At 35.3% G+C, this 25,732-nt stretch overlaps 1 protein-coding gene, 1 long non-coding RNA gene and 3 pseudogenes across 3 annotated transcripts; 2 read left to right on the top strand and 3 right to left on the bottom strand.

Annotated features, from left to right (window-relative positions):
• On the bottom strand, positions 1–1,885 carry LOC104723836 (PLASMODESMATA CALLOSE-BINDING PROTEIN 1-like). The gene is made up of 3 exons (XM_087472078.1): positions 1,508–1,885; positions 1,264–1,297; positions 1–432 (listed from the first exon to the last, which is right to left on the bottom strand). The coding sequence occupies exons 1-3, from the start codon at positions 1,803–1,805 to the stop codon at positions 183–185; spliced, it is 582 nt and encodes a 193-aa protein (XP_087328204.1). The 5' UTR covers positions 1,806–1,885; the 3' UTR covers positions 1–182.
• A 9,917-nt stretch (positions 1,886–11,802) lies between these two features.
• Positions 11,803–12,306, top strand: LOC147934207 (DNA (cytosine-5)-methyltransferase 4 pseudogene; annotated as a pseudogene).
• On the top strand, positions 11,803–17,469 carry LOC104723835 (DNA (cytosine-5)-methyltransferase 4-like; annotated as a pseudogene). The gene is made up of 11 exons (XR_015572646.1): positions 11,803–13,160; positions 13,244–14,683; positions 14,797–14,961; positions 15,069–15,267; positions 15,363–15,474; positions 15,577–15,715; positions 15,808–16,005; positions 16,118–16,396; positions 16,490–16,654; positions 16,742–16,960; positions 17,103–17,469. The product of XR_015572646.1 is annotated as a DNA (cytosine-5)-methyltransferase 4-like (transcript).
• Positions 16,386–16,991, bottom strand: LOC147934206 (uncharacterized). Its single transcript, XR_015571141.1, has 2 exons — positions 16,860–16,991; positions 16,386–16,639 (listed from the first exon to the last, which is right to left on the bottom strand). It is a non-coding gene; the product is annotated as an uncharacterized LOC147934206 (long non-coding RNA).
• Positions 17,470–20,472: 3,003 nt separating the features above from the next.
• Positions 20,473–25,211, bottom strand: LOC147934205 (uncharacterized; annotated as a pseudogene).
• Positions 25,212–25,732: the final 521 nt, after the last annotated feature.

Genomic DNA, 25,732 nt, shown 5'->3' with positions numbered 1-25,732 from the left:
TTTGTTAAAAATAAAGAAAACAAAAATTTGCCATTTGCTTTCTTTTTTACTATTTCTTTTAGTTCAAGTATTACAGAGATGGAGACTCTGATGACACAATTCACTAACAAAACCTTCCCGATTAATTAACCCATATAACAAAAATGTTGTAGCCGTACAATGTAATCTAAAGAATCTAACACCTATATAAACCACAAAAGTAAGGCAACCAATAAAGCTATAGAGACAGTACTCTTGTTTATTATTACATAAGCTCCAGATTCATCGGTGTTAGTCGTAGTAGTTCCCTCTGGATTAAGTCCACCGCCACCTATTCCAAACGGTGATGTCGTGGTGCCAGACGGTGGCCTCAGTGTCGTCATTGGACTATTTCCGGTGGTTGTTTTAGGTGTTCCTCCCACCGTGGTAGTCGAAGCTGACCCTCCAGCGTTACTGCCATGACCAAACCAAAAAAGTTTCACTGAAATAGTTTAGAATATAATTGTCTTGTTCAGTTAATTAAGAAATAAATGCATTACTATTCACAGTCCAAATTATAAAACGATGATATGAGTACTGATAAGTGTTTATAGCTTAATTATAATAACGAAGGTAATAATCTTTTACTTACGATAAAAAACTCTTTTGTTTTTTTTTTTAACAAAAACGATATACAACATTTGAAATAAATCTATAAAGTAATGTTTTGGGAAAAAGGATTAAAAACATACTATTTATTTTCCTGAGAATTGAGAATCTTTTAAAAATAAGTAAATGCAACAACTTCAACTTGTATAAACTTGTTCTTCACGAAATCTCTAAAGTAGAAACACTGCAACACGCTTTTTTTCTTTTTCTTTTCCCTTTTTTTTTTTTTTATTTCTTTTCCCTTAGTTATTAGAAACTTGTACCATTCTGACCAAACGAACATAAACAGAATATAGAACTAAAGAAAAAGCAAACAGGGATCTCTACCGTTGATTGATCTACTCATAAAGTTCAACGGTCCAGAAACATGGAATGGGATATGCATTAAAAAGTCATGCAAATTAGTACGTACGACGCATGAATAGCATCACGATCTCAGTCAAATGAATGAAAAAATCGTGAGGTGGAGTTACCTTTTTAAAAAAAACAGAAGACGATAAAATTATCAGCCAAAATTTTAGTGAAATATATCCAAATCGGTTTAAAATCATGTGTATTAGAGGAAAAAATTTAAAACTATTATTGCTTACGAGTATGTAATATGCAAAATAAACACATCGGATTAAAATTACGTACCGCACAGAATTTGGATATACGCATGATCCATAACCTACACCACAATAGTAAACCAAGTCAGAGCGAGTTGAAAACCCACAAAAGAAAATCATATACACAAATTTTTTATTGTTACTAAACCAACCTGAAAATGTATGCAACATGAATAATGCAAAAAATTCAAAAAAAAAAAAAACTGTCGAAGGAAAAATACCATAAACTATAATAACACTTTTACTGAGCTAAGCCTTTGTGAAATACATACTAGGATCGGTTTTGGCGATTGTGGATGTGCCAGCGAAGTTGCATGAGCCAGGAGCCATGGCTGCACGCTGAAAGTAGCTGTTGAAAGCGTAAGATGCGTGAGCCTGAACGGTGTTCGGGAGGAAACAGAGACCATTGGGTTGGATTGGAGCGCAGTCAGCTCCAGCAGCGCATGCATAGTCTAAAGCCGCCTGAAGCGCCTGGCTTGTAACATCGAACCGAGCAACGCACCACATGGCAGCGGATGAACGTAAGAGAAGAAGGAGGAGGAAGGAGAGAGTTTGGAGATAGAGAGCCATTGGGAAGTGGTAAGAGAGAATGAAAAGAAAGGAGTGAGAGTGAAGAGTTTGAGTGTGGAGCCTTACCACTCACTCTCTTTTGCTTTTGCTTTGTTTTTTTTTTCTTTTCTTTTTAATTTACATTTTTTTGTGTTTCTGTCTTTTTTTTTTTTTTGTTTTTTTTTTGCTTATGTTGAAATTGAGCTTTCCGTGTTGATTTTTAAATATAAAGATTAAATAAAAGTTATTAGGATAATTGTAATCGAAATATACATATGAAACCTATCAATTGAAATATTAGAATAAAAGCATGCCATATGTGGAATTGAAAGCAGAGTTTCCAAATTCAGATCCGTTGATAAAAAATGTAATAATAACGTTTAGGTATATTCTGTAATTTGAAATTTTAATTTATAAGATATATGTTTAAAAAATATATTAAATTTTGGCTAGTTTTTTATAGAGCGAGACTCCTATCCATGGTTATCATGAATTTTGGAAAGATTAGAAAACTCAGCTTATTGTTATATATACAAGAGAATATGTACTAGATAGCAAAAAAATATAACATAATTAAGAAAATACCACAATTGTACAGTGCTTGTTAGAGGATATTCTCTCTCTTCAAATACAATTACACTTATACTCATTTCAAATATTACATGTTAATTTTTTAAATATCATGTTGTTCTTTTTTTTTTCCACATAAATAACAAACTCTCTCTCCCCTCATACACTCTCTCTCTTTTTCAGTTCTCTCTATTACTCTTTCTCTAATCTCTTCCCTCATGTTCACTCACGTTGAAACATTTGTCATTTTTTTTTCTTTATTTCTCTCTCTCTTCTCTCATATCTACTTACATTAGAACTCTGCTATTATGTTTTGGAACATGCTATTTCTTCAAATTACATGCAATATTAGTTACTTTCTCTTTGTAACATGTTATTTTTTATATAACACGCTATTTTAATATATTGAACGTTATTTAGTTGAATATAATATATGAAATATAATAATCTCATGCATCATTCATTCTTTCTAATCTAACATTAAAATACAATAGGATAATTATGTCTTTTCACTCCATAATAAACGTGTGCCCAATGATATTTTCCTATAAAAAAATATTGTTGTGGTATTTTCTTTATTTCTTTCCACAATTATGGTATTTGCTAATATTACCCTATATACAACAGTCCGTATTAACCGCTCCTTCAGTTTCTTGAAACCTTTTTCACACTTGTCTACGTACATAGTTAAATGAACTATCATTTTTTTGCTATTAATTGTGTTAAGAGGTGTTAGCCAAATTTGTAAATCCTGTTACAAATTTATATTTTATGGTAATAACTGGCTAGATAGAGCAAGAAATCAGTGATCATTGTTTTTCCATGGGTATGATGAATGCCTCTATTATTTTCTTCGATACTGCAAGACCAGAAACCGATATGGATCTGCCAAAAGATGCACTTTCTCTTCATGCATGATATTTCTTGGCTTCGAGAATAGGTTAAGTTATCATCTAAGACTACTGCACAAGATTATCTAAATAGTATTTAGTAAATACTCTTCGAAGACATCATTCATGAACTTCATGGATAGAGCTGAGGCTTTCATTAGATCCAAAGGCATGTCCACTGAATTGAAGTGCCTATAACCACTACAAGAAAACAGGCGTTTAGCGACTCCAATAATCGTCGCTAAATAGTCGCAAAAACCTACTTTGCGACTACTACGCGACTATTTCAGATGGTCGCTAAGAAATGGTCGCAAAATTTAGGTGTCTCAAAATAGTCGCAAATTTACAACGGAATTATGACTGCCGTTATATAGTTGCCAATAAGCGACTCTTTACAGACTCTTTATATTAGGAAGCTTCGGTCGTAAAGGTAGTTACAAGTCAGTCGCAAGTTAGTGATTAAATTGTGTGACCATTTTCAGACTCCTTGCTGTCGTCGTAAACTAGTCCTCGTTTATTAGTAACCATTTTGCCACTAATCTGATAATTTCATAGAAATAAATTTGGTCGCAATTTGGTGACATTTTAGCATATAATAAACATGTTTTATCTATCAAATTTGGAATGAATCACAATAAATTAAAATTGAAAACCAAATTACCACAAAAGATATCATAATCATTTATTAAACATAAAGATTAGCATAATCATTGTATTAACCAAAAAGATCATCCTAAAGCAAAAACAAGTAAAAAGTCTCAAACAAGCAATTCATGTTTTTTTAGAAAAGACAATGTTTAGAACTTGGAGTAAGTGGAGAAAGGGGATGTGGTGGCTGGTGTTGTGTCTAACTCGGTTGCTGGTGAGTACCTGACACGGTGGCTGGTGGTTTGATGTCTTATGGTGTGGAGTCTTTAGGTGCGGTTGCTGGTACAGTTGGTCGCAAGGAAGCCATAAAAGTTGTAAATCCTGGATCTTTATCTTTCATGTAGCTGACAAGGTTATCGGTCTTCATTTGAGATTCTTGATGCTCCTTATCACGTCGAGCATTCTCAGCATCTAGATGAGCTATCTTGCGGCAAAGTTGTTCTTGAAGCTCGAGAAGTGTTGGTGTTGATGGAGAAGATTCTGCATAGCTTTCTTTCCTTTTCCCTTTCCTAAGCGTCTCAACAAGAGATCCAAGGCCAAAAAGGTTTCCCTTCTCATCTGTTGAGTACACTAAAACAAAGAAAAACATCAAGGCTAGAAACAAGTCTTAAGAAATCAAAATGCTCAGCAAATAAAGAAACCATGCGGATTAAGAAAACTAAAATATGGATTAAGAAAGGAAAATACTCATTCTTTTCATCAAAATAAAGAAAGTTACCATTCAGAATAATCATACACACTTATCAAAATAAAGAAACTAAGGAGTTACCTTAAGAAAGATTTCATTCTTTTCATCAATGCTGAGAGTACGATGAGTTGAACGTTCAGAAGAATTCCCTGAATTTTCTGGACCATCATCGTCCACTTCACACAGTCTCTCCTCTAATGTTTTCTCATAAGTCTCAGCTACTTGTTTAGCTTTTTGATCAACAAACGATCTGTCAGCTCAAGTATGTGTCTTCATGAACACTTCACCAAATGATACCGGACGGCCCAATTCTTCTTCCTACAAAGAAATTGTGAAATGTTAAAATCATGGAAACAAGGTGTTTAGGGTGTTAAAATCATGGAAGCAAGCTGTTTAGGGTGTTAAAATCATGGAAGCAATGTTAAATTACCATTTCTTGATGAATTTGCACATATGATTTTTGACCGGCAAGGTGTTTGTGGACTCCAAGACCACCACGATCAGAGTTTCTGCACTGCGAGGCATTTGAGCTCCTCTCCATTACATCAGGTTTGTTCCAATGATCACACATCTCAGCCCACAGTTCTGCACTGGTAATCCAAACAAGTTGTTTACCACTGCTTTTAGCTTGACTAACAATGCCTTTCAATCGTTTCTTGGCTATCTTTAAGAACCCCTCTCTAACAAGCTCAGTAATCCCAGTATCCCTATGACAACCCGTCCCGCTGACCCCACTAGCTGCCCCAACGAACCGTCTGTGGACCCTGCTAGCCCCCTGCTAGCCGTCCCAACAGATCCCAAGCTGGCCCTGGAGGGCATCGATCCTAACCCCTCACTGTGGATATCCAAATCCACCAGTAGGATATTGGTGCACCAGGTGTTCCTCGAACCCTGGTCCCCACCCTTTAACAACCTTCCCACAGGACAAGCTGTCACCAATTGATCGATGCCCTGCAGGGCCAGCTTGGGGTCCGTTAGGACGATTTACGGAGGGTTAGTAGGGTCCACAGACGGTCCGCTGGAGCAGCTAGCGGTGGGCTAGTGGGGTCCGCAGGACGGGTTGTCATATAAAAATTGATTTTTATGTGAGAACCCGTCCCGCATACCCCACTAGCCCACCGCTAGCTGCCCCAACGGACCGTCCGTGGACCCCACTAGCCCACCGCTAACCGCCCAAACAAACTCCAAGCTGGTCCTGCAGGGCATCGATCCTAACCCATCATTGTGGATATCCAAATCCACCAGTAGGTTATTGGTGCGCCAGGCGTTCCTCGAACCCTGGTCCTCACCCTTTAACAACCTTCCCACAAGACAAGCTGTCACCAATTGATCGCGTATTAATAACGTACTGGTAGATTTGGATATCCACAATGATGGGTTAGGATCGATGCCCTGCAGGGCCAGCCTATGGGGGCAAGCTAGCAGTGAAGCTAGTGGGGTCCACGGACAGGTTGTCACAATCCCAATAGAACTTCCGCTACATATTACAATTGTGTTAAGTTAGTGATGATACTAAGTCAGTTATGAGAGATAATAAAACTTTGAAAGCTATAAGACATTACCGCAAATGTCCTGAAAATCTCTCTTGAATGGGGTTTAGGAGTAACCTTCCAGCTGTAGTAAGGACCATCAAATTTCCTTCTAAATATTCCAGCAATCACCCGAGAAATTTTTCCTTTGTGTCTGTTAAACCTGTCAGAAAACAAACACAATCAGTCTTAACCACAATCAGACTTAACCAAACAATCAAACACAACCTCTAACTTAATCAACAAAACAAGCAATCTCAACCTACCACTAAGCGGATGTAACTAAAAGACAACTAAACTAACAAAGTCGCAAAGTAAACTTAATCAAACAAAGCATAAATTCTCTAAACTTAATCAAACAAAAAAAGAGTATTAGTCTCAACCAAACAATCAAACACAATCAGTCTTAACCAAACAATCAAACACAACCTCTAACTAAATAAACAAAACAATCAATCTCAACCTACCACTAAGAGCAAAGAGAACAATCTCAATCTCAATCTCAAAACAAAACAAACAATCTCAATCTCAATCTTAACTTAATCAACAAAACAAACAATCTCAATCTCAAAACAAACAATCAATCTCAACCTACCAAACAATCAAATACAACCTCTAACATAATCAAACAAAACAGTCTTTCACTAAACTTAATCAAACAAAAACAGAGTCTTAACCTAACACTAAGAGCAAAGAGAAATTACCATAGAGTCTCAACGTCAGGGATGGGATCGACAGACAGAACTGGGAGATGTTATCGGCCTGGAAGAGCTAGCATAACATCTAACAAATCATGGTAGTCTTGTTCGGCTGGATTAGGATTCGGGTTTTCTTCTTCGGCAGGATTAGGATTAGGGTTTTCTTCTTCGTAATCTTTTTCCATGTTTAGGTCTGGTTGTTCTTCTATGAGTGGAGGAACAGGAGGCGGTGGTTGAGGAGCAAGAAGCGGTAGTTGAGAACCAACCCGCGATGGTTGAGAAGCAACCCACAGTGGTGGAGAAGTAACCCGCAGTGGTGGAGCAGGAGGCGATTGTTGTGTCCTCGGCGGAAACTGGGACGACATAGTTCTATTTGAATTAGTCACGGACTGAGAGGCTGATGTATTCGAGGAGTGAGACGACGTTCCGACACCACTTTGACCTCCGCGTGAAGTCGCACAATTGGAGGCCCGATTAAGTGCGGCAGAACTGGGTTCCCTTGTACTCGCACCATTGTAAACCCTAACACCTCCAGCGGATCTGCCTCCGTGACCCCTAACACCTCCAGCGGATTTGCCTCCGCGACTCCTACCAGCCATTAGAGAGAGTTGAGAAAGAGGAGAGATTTGAGAGGAGAAGAGGAGAGATTTGATCGATTTGAGAGGACAAGAGGAGAGATTCGAGAGGAGAAAGAAGAGAGATTTGAGAGGTTCTCGACACTTAGTCAAAAAAACAGAAAGAGATAAAAAAACCCTAAATAGATTCTTTGTCTAGTAATTAACGAAACGGAGTCGCAAAGTAATCGCAAAAGAGGCACATACTAAAAGAAAAGGGGGAATATTACGCGCCTAAACCTTGGCAAAAAATAATTAAAATTAGACAACTATCAAATAGAGTAACACAAAAGTAGTTGCACAGTAGTCGCAAATTGCAAGAGTCTCAAAATTAGTAACAAGTCAGTCGCAAATTGTTACCCTATTGTGACTCTCTGACTTTCGTCACAATACAAATTTTTGGAATGTAACATTTTTGACCAGTTCTATTGATATCAATCAACAATATGGACTCATGATTGTCTTATAGAGTATATGAAATAGTTTATGACCTTTAAATATTATTTTCATATCTTTGTTTTGCAATTTTCATAAAATTACAAACCTTCTTATGAAACAACATGTAACTCTTTACAATGATTTAGATATTATGAAATTTTTGTGTCTAAATACTGAAATTGAAAGCTTTAACAAAGTTTATATGACTGATATTGATCAATTCAAATTGGAAATGTGTATAGAAACATGTTAACATTTCTCTAATGTGAAATTTCAAATTCAAAAAATCGAGAGTTGCTAAGGAATCGCAAAACAGTATCTAATTCAAGTGTTAGACGCTAAATTGTTGCAAAAAAGTTGCAAAAAAGTCGCACATGTGGTAGCACCTTCGTCGCAAAAAATAGGAGTTAGCAAGTTATCGATAAATAAACTTGTGACCGGAGTATATGTTGCAAAATCGTTGCTAATTTGTGACTCTTTGTTTTTTATAAATTACTGTCACTAGACAGTCTCAAATTGCGATTGGTTTGCGACTACATTGTTTCCGTCGTAAATGTGCGACTGTTTTGCTTCTTTTGTAACGTTGGTCAGGAAACAGTCGTAAATTAATCGCTAAGTGGTCGCTATTTTTCGTGACTGAATAAAGAGTCACAAGTGGTAGTCGCTAAACGCAGGTTTTCTTGTAGTGAACGTGTTCAGGAGTTTGTCTTCTGCATGTCTTTTTCTACTATGGTAATCTTGCGGTACCTCAACGCTGCCATATTTATCTTTGATAATCACAAAACTTCTTGCGGCTGGTCATGAATTTATAGCAATGAGTGTTTGTTCTGATGGTCACTTTGTTTAGCCCGCAATATTTTGATACATAGCTTGATGCTCAACTTCCTCTTTTATAAATAACATTGGTATATTCCCAATGGCGAGCTGCTCGACTACAAAACTTCTTTGTCAGCTATTTGCGTACCTACTTCTTTAGCTCAGTAATCTATGTTGCTGCTTAGAGATACAAAACTTTTGCATTTAAGCAATCCTAGGCTCCAACTTAGTAGTAAATACTGATGATCCTGTAAGCAGTTTGAAGATATATAGAGGCATATTGTACGACGACATAAAGGGTTTTCAAAGCCAACCATGTGGCTTCTCCTTCCAAAAAGATTGTAGCATGACATGCTTGACACCCTATGTGTGTACCAACTATTCTGATTGGAACATCAAGAATTACTACATAACACTTCCGTTTCATCTCTAAAAAGTCTCCCAACAGCTTAATTTAATTCCTCACTGAGTTCATTAATTACCCTAGGTTCGACAATTTCAATCCGCTTTTCCTTCTCTATGCATGAGCTCCTCACTGAAACCCTAATACTTAGCACCTCGACGTCACAAACCATATAGAGCACCAATGTCAAATAAAGTGTAAGTTGTAATCCCTTCCCTCCCATTAGAAATAGCCTTTACTGTTAATTTATATATATTAGCATGTTCATTTATCATGATAATATAATTGTTACGTTTAAGACCTGTTAACATATTTGTATACATTGCTAATTAAATTGTTACCCATACATATTGGAATCAGACGTAGAAAAAATGCGACAACCATTGTTATCATTGATAATACCCATTTCTCTCTCATGATCAATTAACCTCATCCAAACCCATGGCTGCATATTTTCCGCTGTCATTCGAAACTTTGCCGCTCAATCTGTTTGATCCATCAATCGAAACAAATTTTAATGTAATCACTATGAAACTTTTTAACCGTCCTAGATTCTTTCATGACACCATCTCAATTATGACCACCGCCTGTAAAATCAGCACTATCAGTGTCACCTCAATTCCTCCCAATCACCACCACTGTCGGGAATATCATCATCACAATCACCTCTGTCATTGTCTTCTCCTATCATCTTCTCACCTCTTCTCACTTCTGCAACTTCTTTTCTTCCACCACATTTGAGTCTTTTGCACATATATATACAGTACTCATCAAATAGTTTCCTTGTTATTGACTTAATTTCCGATTCGTTTGTGGTCATCTAGTGGTAATTCCAAAGTATATTACTATCTTGATACAAACAAACTTAGCAAGGAGAGTGCATTCTGACAAATACTACTTGTAACATATGCAGTAACTTTCTTTTGCATGCCATTAGTTTTATTGATAGGGGTATATTATATTTGTCATCTAGGTTACATGGAAGCGGAAATGGATACACGGAAACGAAACGTTTTGGAAACGGGAAACGAATTTTTTTTTTAAATTAAGTAATGGAAACGTGTAGGAAACGTATATATATATATATATATATATGTCTATACAAATATATAGATATAATAAGTCCCCAAACATAAAAACCATATTTAAAAAAATCTGAAACAACACAAATTCAAAACAGAAATATTAAATAGTTTAATTAAAAGTAAAACTGTAAAAAAATGAACGTTCAAAATCAATTTTTGACCAGCATCTCCATATATTTAGGGATTTTAACTTTTAAGCTACTAATTATATTATATTTTTTTATTATATGTATCATGAATACTTATATTTTCAAATTATTTATTTATTAAATTTTGAAATTATAAAAAAGAGTTTCCGTCGCGTTTCCAAAACGGAAACGGAGTTTTCATCGTGTTTCCAAACAGAGATTTTTAGGAATCATGTTTTTGTGACTTGTTTTCAAGTTTCCATTTCCGAAACGTTTCAGAAACGGGAAACGCATCTCAAAAAGAGTTTCCATGCAACCTAGTTTGTCGTAATGTTTAATACAATAGGAACCAAATAGTGATGAAATGAGAAAACTAATTTTCAAATCTAAAGTGCTATATAATGCGATTTTCCATTAATTAATGAAATTCTTAGACTTGTGTGGGAAATTGCCCAAAAGCTAAAGTACAAACTCAAAAGATTTTGTGAAATCTCATTGTATGTATTGTATAACACCATTCATGCCAGCCCTAAAATATCAGCTGTTTTTTAAATAGAGAAAATATTATTTTTTAGGGTAAAAAAATCTTTTAGTTTTTTTTTTTTTTTTTTTTCAAAATGGTCCACTCTATGTTTATGGTGGGTGTTATCTCATTTTTAAAAAGGGTAATAAAATCTTCTATATAAATCGGTCAAATATTTTCTTCCAATGTTCAAACAAAATCTTTCTTTTCCTATTTCTCTATTTTATAGTCAAATGTATATATAAACCAAATGGCTAATTTTTAAAACATAGTATCTGACTTGTCTGGTTTTTTAAAATATATGTCAGTCAAATATCTTGAAGTGAACAAAACAAAATTTATTGTTAAAAATACACATAATATATTGATTTAATACACAGATTATATGTATCATTTGACCAATAAAAACAGAACACTAACAACAGAAAAATTAAAATGTGAAGAAATGTAGTTAGTTGAAACATTGAATTTATATTTGATACTCTTTTTATGTAGATTTTTTAATTAATTAATTGAAATATAGGATTTTATGGGTATTCCCCAAAAGCTAAATTTCAATTAATATAAAAAGAGAAAAATCTAAATCACAGCTCATCAATGTATCACAAGATTCTTTTTGTCATCCCTAAATGTAAAGAAATCTCAGGAGTCTTTTTGTCCTATTTTTTTAAAAAGTCTTACCTCTCTATAGTTGTTGGCTCCTCCATCTTGTTTTACTACTCTCACTACAACATAAATTTTCTTGTGTCATTCTTCTAAATTTCTTGTCCATGTCAAGCTAGATTCGAAGGATTTCAACTGAAAAATTTCGAAAGTTTTTATCGTTTACGTCAATATAATCAAGGTGATGTAGCAAACCTTTTTTTTTTTTGTCAACATTCATTTAGAGGGATTTGATTACATAGATTCATGCGAAAAAAATTATTTAAATTGCATGCTAACGATATGACTTATGTGGTTAATCTTGTTTCAAACTTAGGTTTTGGAAATGGAGAAAAAAGCTGGGAAACAAAAGAAGAGAATTGTTGAATGGAATGATGTCTCTACGACAAAGAGGTCAAAGCGAGCAGCAGCATCTACATACTTCAAGGAGAAGCGGATCCGTATCTCTCAGAAATCTGCAACTGTTAAAGCAAAGAAACATCAGATTGTGGAGGAAGAGATCACGGCGATAAAGTTAACTACTTCTTCAGAGAGCAATGGTGATCAACCTCGTCCAAACCGGAGGTTAACTGAATTCATTTTACATGATTCAAATGGAGTTCCTCAGCCTGTGGAGATGTTGGAGCTTGGTGACATCTTCATTAAAGGTGTTATCTTACCTTTAGACGAGGACAACGATCAAGAGAGGGGTGTGAAGTGTCGATCTTTTGGCCGAGTAGAGAACTGGACTATATCTGGTTACGAAGATGGTTCCCCGGTGATATGGATCTCAACCGATTTAGCAGATTACGATTGCCTTAAACCTGCTACCAGCTACAAGAAGATGTAGGATTATTTCTTTGAGAAAGCTTTTGCTTGTGTGGCTGTGTTTAAGAACTTTTCCAAGAATCCGGATACAAGCCTTGATGAGCTACATGCAGCGGTTGTTGGGTCAATGAACGGACGCGAGATCTTTTCCAGCAGTGCAGCCATCCAAAATTTTGTTAGATACCAAGGAGAATTCATATATAACCAACTCGTTGGTTTGGATGAGACAGCCCAAAAACATGAAACAAGCTTTGCTGAGAATCATGTTCTTGTTTCTCTGAGATGTGAAAGTAGTATACATCAAAAGGGTTTGTCTGATGTGGCTCTGAGGATTGATGAGACAAAGGGCATGGCATCTGATCAACTGGTGGATAGTGCTGACAGCGAGGAGGACGTTGACGTTAAGTATGCTAAACTACTACAAGATGAAAAGTATCGGAAATTAATGCAGCGGCGGAGACGTAAGCCCAGGTCAAATTCTGTTTCAAATAGTTTTTACATTAAGATCAATGAAAAAAAGAGCACCAAAAAAAAAGTAGATGAGGTTCAACGTTACGACCTTGGCTATAAGGTTGACACACGTGACCTACCTTGCAAAATACTTCACAATTGGGCTCTTTACAACTCTAATTCACAGTTTATACCACTAGAGCTACTTCCCATGCAGCCCTGTGCTGATATTGACGGCACCATGTTTGGGTCGGGTGTGGTGGATGAAGGAGATAATGTAATAGGGTTTGGTTTCGATGATTCGGAGAGCTCTACGCAGTCACATGATCCTAATCGGCTGCAAATTTTCCTTAGCCATGTAAAGGAATGGCATATTGAGTTTGGGGCACATATGGTCTCCATGTCATTACGAACAGATACGGCCTGGTAAGATTAATATATAGTTCATTCCATGTTTTCGCTTTCCATGTTACTTATATTACTTGCTGATGTATCATATGTATATGCAGTTATAAACTTGGGAAACCGTCAAATCAGTATGCTCCTTGCTTTGAACCTGTTCTGAAAAAAGCAAGGGTTGGACTATGCATTTTGAGTTTGGTCAGGAATGAGATAAGACCTACTAAGCTTTCATATGCAGATGTCTTAAAACGACTTTGTGGGTTAGAGAATAACAATAAAGCTTATATTTCTTCTGATCTCTTGGATGTTGGGAGATATGTGGTTGTCCATGGACAAATTCTGTTGCAGTTTTTAACACAATATCCTGAAATCGGTATCCAAAGGTGTTCGTTTGTTCTTGGTCTTACAAGGAAAATGCAGGATAGCCACCACACAAGATGTCACGTCAAGAAGAAGAAAATTTTGCGAAAAAGAGAGAATCTGAATCCAAGGGCAAAAATGGCACATGTGGCATCCAAGATGAAAGCCATGCCAGCAACAACAACTCGGCTTATCAGTAGAATTTGGGGCGAGTTTTACTCCATTTACTCTCCAGAGGTTAGAGACGAGGACTCTGTACCAGAAGCTATTGAGGTTCGAATGTATAATGCTCCTAAGAAAATTAGAGGTATTGTTGGGGAAATGGAGATAAGATGGGAAGGTGAGATCCTTGGAGAAACTTGTGCTGGTGAGCCTCTCTATGGACAAGCCTTTGTTGGAGGTTTACAGGTGGCTATTGGTGGTGCTGTCATCTTGGAAGTTGATGATCAAGATGAAAATTCAGCGATCTATTTAGTGGAGTACATGTTCGAGAGGAAAGATCACTGCAAATTTCTCCATGGGAAACTCTTACAAAGAGGATCCGAGACTGTTCTAGAGTCAGCTGCTAACGAGAGGGAACTGTTCTTGACTAATGAATGCCTTACTGTTCAGCTCAAGGATATAAAAAGAACAATCTGTTTCGAGATTCGATCAAGACCATGGGGGCATCAGTATAGGAAAGAGGACATGGCTGCGGATAAGCTTGACCGGGCAAGAGAAGAAGAAAGAAAAGCTAAAGGTTTGCCACTGAATACTACTGTAAAAGCTTGTACTCACCTAAGAGAGGAGGATTCTTTAGTCTTCCAAGGAATGATATGGGTCTTGGTTCTGGATTCTGCAGTTCATGTAAGATAAGGGAGGATGAGGAGGAAAGGTCCAAAACTAAACTCAATGTTTCAAAGTCAGGATTTCTCTCCAATGGGATTGAGTACTCTGTAGACGATTTTGTTTATGTTATCCCTGAATACATAACGAAAGATGGATCGATGAAGGGTAAAAGAAGGAAAAATTTCAGGTGTGGACGAAATATTGGGTTAAAGGCGTTTATAGTCTCCCAATTACTCAGTATAATTGTCATAGAGGAGCCCCAAAAAGGTAGTACGGCTTCCTTACAAGTTCAAGTAAGGAGGTTTTATAGGCCTGAGGACATTTCTGTAGAGAATGCATATAAATCAGACATCCAAGAGGTAACAACTATTTCTTACGTATTAACAAAAAATAAAACTATTTCTTACGTAACATATTTGGTAATGTTTAAAAGTTTGTCTTATAATATATATATTTTTTGGCAATTTTTTAGCTTTATTATAGCCAAGACGCATATGTTCTCCCCCGAGAGGCTATAAATGGAAAATGTGAATTAAGGAAGAAATATGATATGCCCCTATGCAATGAACTGTATATATCAGACCATATTTTCTTCTGTGAACTTTTCTATGACTCCTCTAATGGTAGTCTCAAGCAGGTAAATATTTAAATTAATTCTATACATAGTTTTTAAAGATCATGATTATTGTTGGTTCCGACAATAAAGCTGAAGTGTTGTTTCTTTTAATCGTCGTCATGTAATAGTTGCCTTCCAATATGAAGCTGGCTTTCTCTACTATTAAAGACAAAAATCTCCTACGAGAAAAGAAACAAAAGGGAGTGGAGAGTGAAACTGACTCTGAGATGTTTGTGAAGCCTAATAAGGTACCTAAAGATATGCGTCTAGCTACACTAGATATTTTTGCAGGATGTGGTGGCATGTCTCATGGACTAGAAAAGGCTGGTATGTAATTTATATTCTCCTTACATACATTTTTTCATTCAAAATGCTTGAACAACTCAACTTGTATATTTATATGCATGGTTTATGTACACAAGGTGTATCTGAGACAAAGTGGGCGATCGAGTATGAAGAGCCAGCTGGGGAAGCTTTTAGACAAAATCATCCCAAAGCAACGGTTTTTGTTGAAAACTGCAATGTCATACTTAGGTATATAGTAGCGAACTAAAAAGAAAATACACTTTATATACACTTCCATATAGGGTTTTTCTTGTGTTGAGAGGATCAGTCGTTTGAGATTATTAATTACAGGGCTATAATGGAGAAATGTGGAGATCTAGATGATTGCATCTCTGAGGAGGGAATGGAGATTAAACTTGATGAAAACCAGAAGAGTACTCTTCCAGTTCCTGGTCAAGTTGATTTCATCAATGGAGGCCCTCCATGCCAAGTATATCTTTTAAACTGTTGGTGTAGCATTTCAATATAATTTTTTTCTGATAATAATAAGTGAAAAGCTTCTTAATCTGGAAAATTTGGCAGGGATTTTCTCGTATGAACAGGTTCAGCGGCAGCACATGGAGTAAAGTCCAGCGTGAAATGATCTTAGCATTCTTGTCATACGTTGATTATTTCCGGCCAAAGTATTTTCTTCTAGAAAATGTGAAGACCTTTGTGACATTCAACAAAGGAACTACATTTAAGCTTACCTTGGCTTCTCTTCTTGAGATGGGTTACCAGGTAATTAATATTTATCTCCTAGTGCAATTATTTATGTGTCTTGGTCTTTGTGTTCCACAAGTACGTGATTTCTGTTTAGGTTTTAATATTACAAGTCCGTTGAAACATGTAGGTAAGATTTGGGATCTTGGAGGCTGGTGCATATGGAATATCCCAACCTCGTAAAAGAGCCTTCATTTGGGCAGCTGCACCTAACGAAGTTCTTCCAGAATGGCCTGAGCCAATGCATGTCTTTAATAATCCCGGTTTTAAGATCCCATTGTCTCGAGGTTTATATTATGCTGCTACGGAGACTACAAGATTTGGTGCACCTTTCCGCTCAATCACGGTGAGGGACGCGATTGGAGATCTTCCCAAAGTAGAAAACGGAGAATCCGAGATATCTAGAAAGGTATGATTTAATATCACCACGCCACAAGAAAGTATCTTAAATACAATCACCTTTAATACAATAACATGAAGTTATGGTTTTTGTGCCTTGTAGTATAATGGTGCTGATTCAGTCTCATGGTTCCAAAAGAAGATGAGAGGAAACATGGTTGATCTTACTGATCATATATGTAAAGGGATGAACGAACTAAACCTCATTCGATGTAAGAAAATCCCGAAGAGGCCAGGTGCTGATTGGCGTGACCTGCCCGACGAATACGTAAGTCGTACTCATATACATCCGGCTACACGAATTCTTATTAAATCTACACATCACTATAAATGCATTTTTTATATAATATTACAGGTGAGGTTATCAAATAGGGTCGTGAAAAAATTGATTCCTTATGGTATATCAAACAAAGCTGATGAACACAACGGTTTTAAGGGACTCTATGGTAGATTGACCTGGGAAGGCAACTTACCCACTTCCATCACCAATCCTTTGCCCATGTGTTTTGTGGGAATGTGCTTTCATCCTGACCTGGACAGAATCATCACTGTCCGTGAATGCGCTCGATCTCAAGTAATAAAAACTCTTATATTCCTTCTACTTTGTCTTCTAGCATTAATAAAAATGTAGATATTTTTGGTCATGGGAACTAAGTAATTTTAGTGTATGGATATAACTCTTTTAAGCGAATGTGTGGTTTTATAAAAAATTGCAGGGGTTTCCGGATAGCTTTACATTTTCAGGGAGGATAAAAGACAAACATAGGCAGATTGGGAATGCAGTTCCTCCACCATTGGCATATGCTCTCGGTCGAAAGCTTAAAGAAGCCCTACACCTCAAGTCCTCTCGTCAACACGAATCCTAAAATTCAGCCAAATTTGCACAATATGTCAGAAGAATAAGAGATAGATTTGTAATTAATTCATTTCTCTTTTCAGTATAGTCCTTTCTTGAAACACAAAGTCATTGGTTTAATTACGATGATAGTCGTTGATAATAATACTAAGGGTAGGTTTGTTTATTCCATTTTGTATGTAAAATCATACTCCCTCCGTTTCAAAATATATGATGTTTTAACTAAAGCATGCAGATTAAGAAGTCTTTACTTTTAAAGAGTTCAACCAATCAGAAACAATACTGCATAATATAAAATACTAAACTAATCTAAAAGTTGCATAGAAAATTGAAAATATCTTATATTATGAAACAAAAAACTTCTCTAAAACATCTTATATTTTGAAATGGAAGGAGTACTATAATCAATAAACTATTTTCTTTAATATTTTTCGACAAACTTTTGCTATAAAATAATACAAAAAATAATACATATAAAACTTTGGTGGATGATTTTTACCTTATTATCTATTTAAAACACGTTAAGAAAATTATGACCTCAAGGTCTAATATTTCTGGTTATGTTGACGGTCGAACAATTTAGATTACTGGAAATTTAACAAAAAAACTTGAAAAAATAACTTTAAACTATATATTAAAAAACCTGAAAACAATTTACACAGAACTCAAAACTGGAGTTTCACATATTTAATCTGCTTTGCTTAAATTTTAGCAGTTTTATATTTTATATGTATATATATATATATATATATATATATGTATACATTAATAAATACATGTTATATATTACTTTCCAAATAAATGTATCATATAGTCAATATCGTTATATTCATTTTTTTATAAAAAAGGTAAGTATAGCTTTTTACAAATTTTCAATTTGTCTTTATATTATATAATATTATATTATATAATATTACTAGGTTTGAAGCTGCGGTACACCGCAGGACGATTTGTTACTATTTTTAAAATTTTGAATACTAATTAAGTCAAATTGATATATATATATATATATATATATATATATATTTTAAAGGAAGTTCTAACATTTTTATATATTTAGTTTTACTAAGGATTTAAAATGGCTTAATAGTATATTTTTCATCAGACTAATTTAAAGTGTATAGTGTTTTAGATATATATATATTATTCGTTTTTTAAGTGATATGTTTAAATTATGTAACACATTATTGTAGTCAACAATTTAAATATTATTTTGTTATAATTTTATTAACTAATAATCTCTATATTTTTTAAAAACTGTAATTGCTATTAATATCTTGATTTCGAAATATTAGTGATCATATATTTACATTTATGAGAAAGTATTAACATGCATATCTATTGGGTTACGTTTAAATTTTATTTCATATTGGGCCAGATTAGGCATGTTTATATGAAGAGTTTGAAGGGCCTGTTTTTGGTTTTCTTTTTTTCCAAATGTAAACTGACAATTTTTGGCTGGAATCTAGATAGGAAATGACACTTTTTTTTTTTTATTATAATTTTCTTAAAGCTAAATTTCATCTATGATCAATCAACTTCGTCAAATTTTTCATGTTGATTCCAGAAAATTAGTTCTCTATTTCAATCTGTATCCTTTTAATCTTTCCATATATCTGTTTTTGGAGAGCTATTCAAGGTTCAGATAACAGTTGACGTTAAAAAGTGGTGCTTTTCTATTTTGTTTTCATCGGCTATCTATCATCAATTAATCAAGTCAAGTATTGCTTTTTCTTTAAATGGGTTATCTCCTTCAAGCAATCGATCATATGGGGAAGATGCTTCTAAATCTTTATGTATCATTTGTACTTGTATGAATTCTACTATCTCTGGGTGTGAAGATCTAATCCTCTGGCTTTTTTACTTGATGATGTTATAGAATTTTGTTTAATCCCGATTAATAGTAGGATGTATAATACAGAAAATCATTTATATTGTTTATGACCAATCTAAGTGCCTGAGTCAATCTGAAATTGTGTTGATTTTTTCATTTAGCGGAGACAACATATGCCAAATACTCGTAGTATATACCAATCATATCATGGATATAGCTTTCATTATGTAATTAGCACTTCAAGATTCAAATAAGTAATCTGTGGTAGTACTGACTTTTTGTTGTGTTTCTAATTCAAGGGAATCATTGATTGTTACAGAGATAAATTACAATCAGATAAGTACTTTGTACATTGCTAATTTCTCCCTCCCCCCCCCCCCCCCGAATGTAATTGATTTTGTCTATTGAAATACTAACTGCCTGCTATATTCTTTGTAGGTGACTTGTTTGACATCACGTAATTTTGCTGAGCCAAATTCTGGGAAGATTCATCATGATTGACAAAATTCGTTTCGACCTTAGTTTTGAAAGGTTAGTTTTCTAGAACACTAACTTCTGCATTATAATATACATGAATTTATTTATCATGAATAAAACTATGAAAACTTTATTATGATAAGATTTGATTCAAGAATGTAAATCCAACAGAAATAATAAAAAACTGGAAACGTTTTTAAGTAGTTTCATAATGTCAATCTTCCGGTAAATCTGTAGCCAAACATGGTTCCTTGTATGAGTCGTAGAGCATGCTATTGTAACTCCTAAAATCTTTATCACTTTGTTGGTCCCTTCAAAAACCTAAAAAACAATTTTACATAATATATAGAGATTATATAGAGATATTTCCAAATATATATGTGACAACCCGTCCCGCGGATCCCACTAGTCCACCGCTAGCTGTCCCAACGGACCATCCGTGGACCCCACTAGCCCACTGCTAGCCGCCCAAACGGACTCCAAGCTGGCCCTGTAGGGCATCGATCATAACCCATCACTGTGGATATCCAAAAATAACCTACTGGTGGATTTGGATATCCACAATGATGGGTTAGGATCGATGCCCTGCAGGGCCAGTTTGGAGTCGTTTGGGCGGCTAGCAGTGGGCTAGTGGGGTCTACGGACGGTCCGTTGGGGCAGCTAGCGGTGGGCAAGTGGGGTCCGCGGGGCGGGTTGTTACATAAAAATTGATTTTTATGTGACAACCCGTCCGTAGACCCCACTAGCCTCACTGCTAGTTGCCCCCATAGGCTGGCCCTGCAGGGCATCGATCCTAACTCATCATTGTGGATATCCAAATCCACCAGTAGGTTATTGGTGCATCAGGCGTTCCTCGAACCCTGGTCCCTCACTCTTTAACAACCTTCCTACAGACAAGTTGGGAACTCACCATCCATCATTATTTCCAAAGATTCTGAAATTTTTTCTTGAAGACAACAATCATTGTTTGCGTTTTGGGCTCCCCTTCTTTATCCACTATAAGAACTCTTAAACCCTTTTAGATGTGTCCCTTGGCAACGCTACATATAGCTGTCCATGAGAAAACACAGGTTGAGGAAGAAACAATCCAACTTCTTCTAGTGATTGTCCTTGACTCTTGTTTATAGTCATTGCAAAAGCCACAGCCAATGGGAAATGCCTTCTCCTCATCTTGAAAGGCAACTTAGTGTCTGATGGTTTTATTATGAACTTTGGAATCAAAACTTTGTCTCCAACTCTATCCCCTGTAATAACGCAAGTTTCTAGAACATTATTTCTCATCTAAGTAATCTGCAATCTATTACCATTGCATAAACCACCTTTAGGATCAATATTCCTCAATAACATAACATGAGCACCTATCTTAAGCCATAGCCTATGGTTTGGCAATCCAGATAGTCTGATGCTATTCAAAAAATCAGAACTGAAGACTGGGTTGTTTAAAAATTCAATATCCTGAGGGTCAATACTATCAGCACTTAAGTAGACCATTTCTTCTCCTGTATAGACATAGATATAATACATATTCAATATGTAAGATATGTCAAACAAAGTAAAATAATGAAGTGTTTAATATATACTAACCTTCGAGCTTTTCAAGCAATCTTTCATTTATATTGTGAACATCGCTATTTGTTGGACATAAGATAGATCTGCTTTGAAAAAATTTAGGATCTTTTTCCTCCTGCAATTTTTCCAAATTTCCATACACGGCTCTGCTTATAGAATTGATAGGATCATCAATATTTTTTGATTAGAAATTCATCTGGAATATCAATTAGAGCTTCCCCATCATTTGGCTCAGCAATTTTCCCATCACCAACAACTAATATCCAATCAGAAAACTCCTTGATACTTTCTGCTTCGCTCTCCAACACTCCATTTGACATAAGACGCATGTTCTTTGTCAAATTTAGAACCTTACAATGTTCCCAGAGATATGATGAATTTAAAGATGCTAGAACAATCTGAGCCCTACCAGCACCGTTGATAACAGGGAAAACTTGTCTGAAATCACCTCCAAAGACAACAACTTTTCCACCAAACGGCTTATTATCATTGTTTCTCATAATATCTGACAAACTTTTATCCAAATTCTCAAAACAATATTTGCTCATCATCGGTGCTTCATCCCATATGATAAGATAAGTTTCTTTCAACATGTTAGCAAGATCTGAATTAGGATTGATATTACACTTTGTAAAATCATCAGGGTTAATAGGGATACAAAACCTTGAATGTGAAGTCCTCCCACCCTCCAACAACAAAGACGCAATACCGCTTGATGCAACATTAACTGCTATCAATCCCCTATATCTAACAGCAACAGACAGAGTTTTCTACATAAAAGTTTTTCCTGTTCCTCCAAAGCCGTATACAAAAAACACTCCTCCATTGTCTTTCAGAATAGCCCCCATGATCTCATCATATATTGCTCTTTGTTTTGATGTCATCTTATTTATCCACTCATCATGTTTCTCTTTCAAATAATCACGATTGTAGTTCTTCTCTTCTGTAATGAGACGGTTGGAATGATCAACATCTATGTCAGTTGGCTTTGGCATCTCGTCGAATGCTTTTAGAGTTCCACCATTGCTTAACATTAGTTTTTCAATCTCATGGAGAGTATATTTTTTCTTCACATCATCTGTAAAATTCAATTATGCACATAATAATTAGATATCAGTCACATAACTGTTTTACAAAAATAAAAAAGTTCGTAACTGTCTTTTTTTTTTAAATTAAAAACTGTAAGATGTTTAATGAAACCAAACCTGGATTATTATTGTATTGTTCTCTTTTCTTGTACTCAATGTCGTCTGATAATACTTCCCAAGTTTTATCCCACACATGTTATGGTCTTGATAAACAACCATCTAACAGCATCATAGTGAATAAATTGCACAATTGAGGTCCAAAAAACCATTGACTTGCTTCAATAATACTATCTATATAGGCCTGATCATCTTCCAAAATACCACGCGCCCATCATGCTTTTTTGTATGTGTCATACACAACACCTCTATAAGTTCTAATATCTTCATCACTTTTAGGACCAGTGACTATACCAAGAAGGCTTCTCATGTAATATTCTCCCTAAGCTTCCATAGTTTTTTTTTTCCATCCCAAGTGAAATATTTAGGAATTTCAGCATAAGTGAACTGTCTAGCAAATTCACAAACATGATTCAATTTGAGGTAGGCCATGAACATAGAATCTACATTAGCTCTTCTTTCCAAAACATCTTCAAGATTATCTTTGCTTTTGTAAAAAACTGGTTGCTTTCCTAGTTGATGGAATGGAAGTTTCATTACTGGTATATTTCTATACTGTATTGGAAATTTAGAAAGCCTCCAAGCTGCTTCAGAAGCTTAAACATATCTACAGAAAATGAAATCAAATATCAGTATTGTACAACGCAATATCTAAATAGTGTATATTCTTCGGATTGAATAGTGAAAGATTTTAAAACCACCTGCAATCAAACCAATTTTTTACTTCATCTTTTTTCTTTTCTTCGGGATTTATAAAGGAAGAAGCATCACCACATCCTGCGTCCTTTGAGTTGTTACTAATATTGGTGACACCATTATCATCTGAAGTAGTTTTCTTTGTAGGTTATATCACAAAAGCTACATGATCTTGTCCCTTGTTAATATACTTAAATAAGTATTTGATAGAACCTGATTGGTTCCACCACTCAACATTGATGTGAGCCCGATAGCGCAATGATAGGATACGATTGTAAGGGACAACATATCTGTTATCACACTTTATTCCATTCTTCTCTACAAAAACCGTAGAAGCTCTCTTTCTATATACTGGATATACATCTTTGTCAATAGTAGTATCTTCAACATACTTCTTAGGAAAAAACTTTGAGCACTTTCCATCAACCATACATGATGAGTTTGGATTCGCCGCACCACACGGTCGGTGGATCATGTAATCCTTTACAACTTCGTATAGTTCTGGATCTTCATCTTTATCTGGAATCTCAGCAGAGAATATCTTGTTAATGTCATCGCTTGTTGGCAATTTACAACTTTGATCCATGAATAGAAGAATATGAGCATGAGGGAAATCTCTTTTCTGGAATTCAACAGTGTACATTGCTACATTAATAGCAAACATCATGTTAGTAAATTAAATACAGATAGTATCAAAATAAAGCATAAAAAAAATTCACCAGCTGTAGACTTCCCTAAAAGATGTGTTCCTGTTAAGTCTTTGATAAGAGAATCAAGTTTTATCTTGAATATCCTACACATAATGTCTATTTTTTTTATCTGAACTCAGTTTCCTCTTTTTCAAGTACCTTGTAATTTCTGGCCACTTGGGATTACATGTAAATGTAATGAATAAGTCGGGAAAACCATACTGTTTACATGTAGTCATGGCATCATAAGAACCCTGCAACATATAGCGAGGTCCACCGCTGAAAGAAGCTGGTATTCGAACTTGCTTTCCTTGCTCCTCCATGTTACAGTTTCCACTTTCGGCCGCAACTTCCAAAGATGCATAACTATCACATCTTAGATTAGACTTGTTAAATTTAATATATTTCAACCTGCTTGATTCCAGAATCGTGTATGCATCTACTAAGAATTGTTGGAATATACGCTTAGACCTTAGGAGAGTTTGAGCTTCATTCTCTTTGTCCTGGATTCTGAAAGCAAACCACTGTCTCATACTAATAAACTTATTTTTGTATCTGGGTTGTCACCTCTAAACCCTTTCTCTATTCCAATTCTGAAACCATCTTCACCATAGGGAAAAATAAGAGGGTATTGTAGTGCCAAGTAAGAAACATGCACTTCACTTATTCTTTGTAGCTTTCCAGAATTCTTTTCTTGTACAACTATATCACGTACAGGCATCTCAGGACGAAAGTCATCAGGAATCAATGCAGCAACTTCTGCTGCTGTTGGCATATAATATGTTCTCTCATCCTTACCTACATGATCACTAATGATGCGCATATGGAATTTATCTTCTTCATTAGCAGCAAACATATCTTTCGCTTGTCTAAATCCATCAACATAAGGATTTACTTCATCCAGCATCTTAATAAGTTTAGCGATGAGCTCCTTTCTTATACTATTTCTCTCTTTGACACTCACAGATTTTTTTTCCCTTATTGTTCATAAATTTCATAAATAAAAAAAACCGTTTATCAGGAGAAGGCTGTTAAAAAACAGTAGTACCTATTGTGTGAAGGATAAGTTTGTAGAAAAAAATCAAATTTGAATGTTGATCGTTTCATACCTCATTATAGTTGATCTGTTTTCAATCTCATTCTCAGTATCTACTACATATAGCTGTGAAACCTTGGCATAATCTCCATTTTCTCGCTTCATACTTCCAATTTTGTGAAAAATTTGGCCATGTAGCTAGAATTGCTTAGGACCTTTTCCCTTCTCAATGGATCGATCGACTTGACCACCAAGAGAAGTAAATGCAAAAAGCATATTGTATGCTCGGATATTTTCTCTAAAATGCCTACTTAGTGCATCATCCTTACTAAGCAATTCCCTAATTAGCTCTGGTGCTTCTTTTAGGAAGGGTATTTTTACAGTTCCTTGTAAACAACAAAAGGAGAATTTTGTTTTTTTTTGTTCTTCTTCGTTTGTTTAGTAGTTCATCATACCACATCATAGCTTCACAGTAACAACACTTGTATGTTGGATCATCGAGATTTGAATATTCACTTTCATTCCCTACAAAAGTCAATTTGAAATATAATTTAATATAAACCACTAAGTTAAATAAAATCAGATAGCAACTTTTGCGAATAATACCTTTGTGTCTTTTTTGAGCCGAAGATTTACCCTTTGAATTAGATGTTGACGTGCCACCAAAAGACAATGATTTTACACTGAAACTTTTATGCCGTTTCTTTTTTACCGTAAATGCAACATCTGTTTCTATTGTGATCTCACTGCTGGACAGTGAAGTGTCTGAATCATTGTCTTCTTGACTACTAACATCGAAATCATGTTCTTTATCTGAATGATCCTCACCTATTATCGTAAATTAGTTTTGATGAAATAGATGAGGTCGCATAATTAATTATTAAACAATCTCAGACAGCTATATTAAGTTACCTATAGTTGAAGAAGCATAATTGGTATTTTCCATATAATCCTCCAAATGTGGAATATATTTTTTTTTTGTTT

Source organism: Camelina sativa, chromosome 11 (assembly GCF_030686135.1).
Source record: "Camelina sativa cultivar CO46 ecotype springtype chromosome 11, ASM3068613v1".
Lineage (NCBI taxonomy): Eukaryota > Viridiplantae > Streptophyta > Magnoliopsida > Brassicales > Brassicaceae > Camelina > Camelina sativa.
Note: the sequence above shows the minus strand (reverse complement) of the source record. Positions and strands in the feature narration are given on the sequence as shown.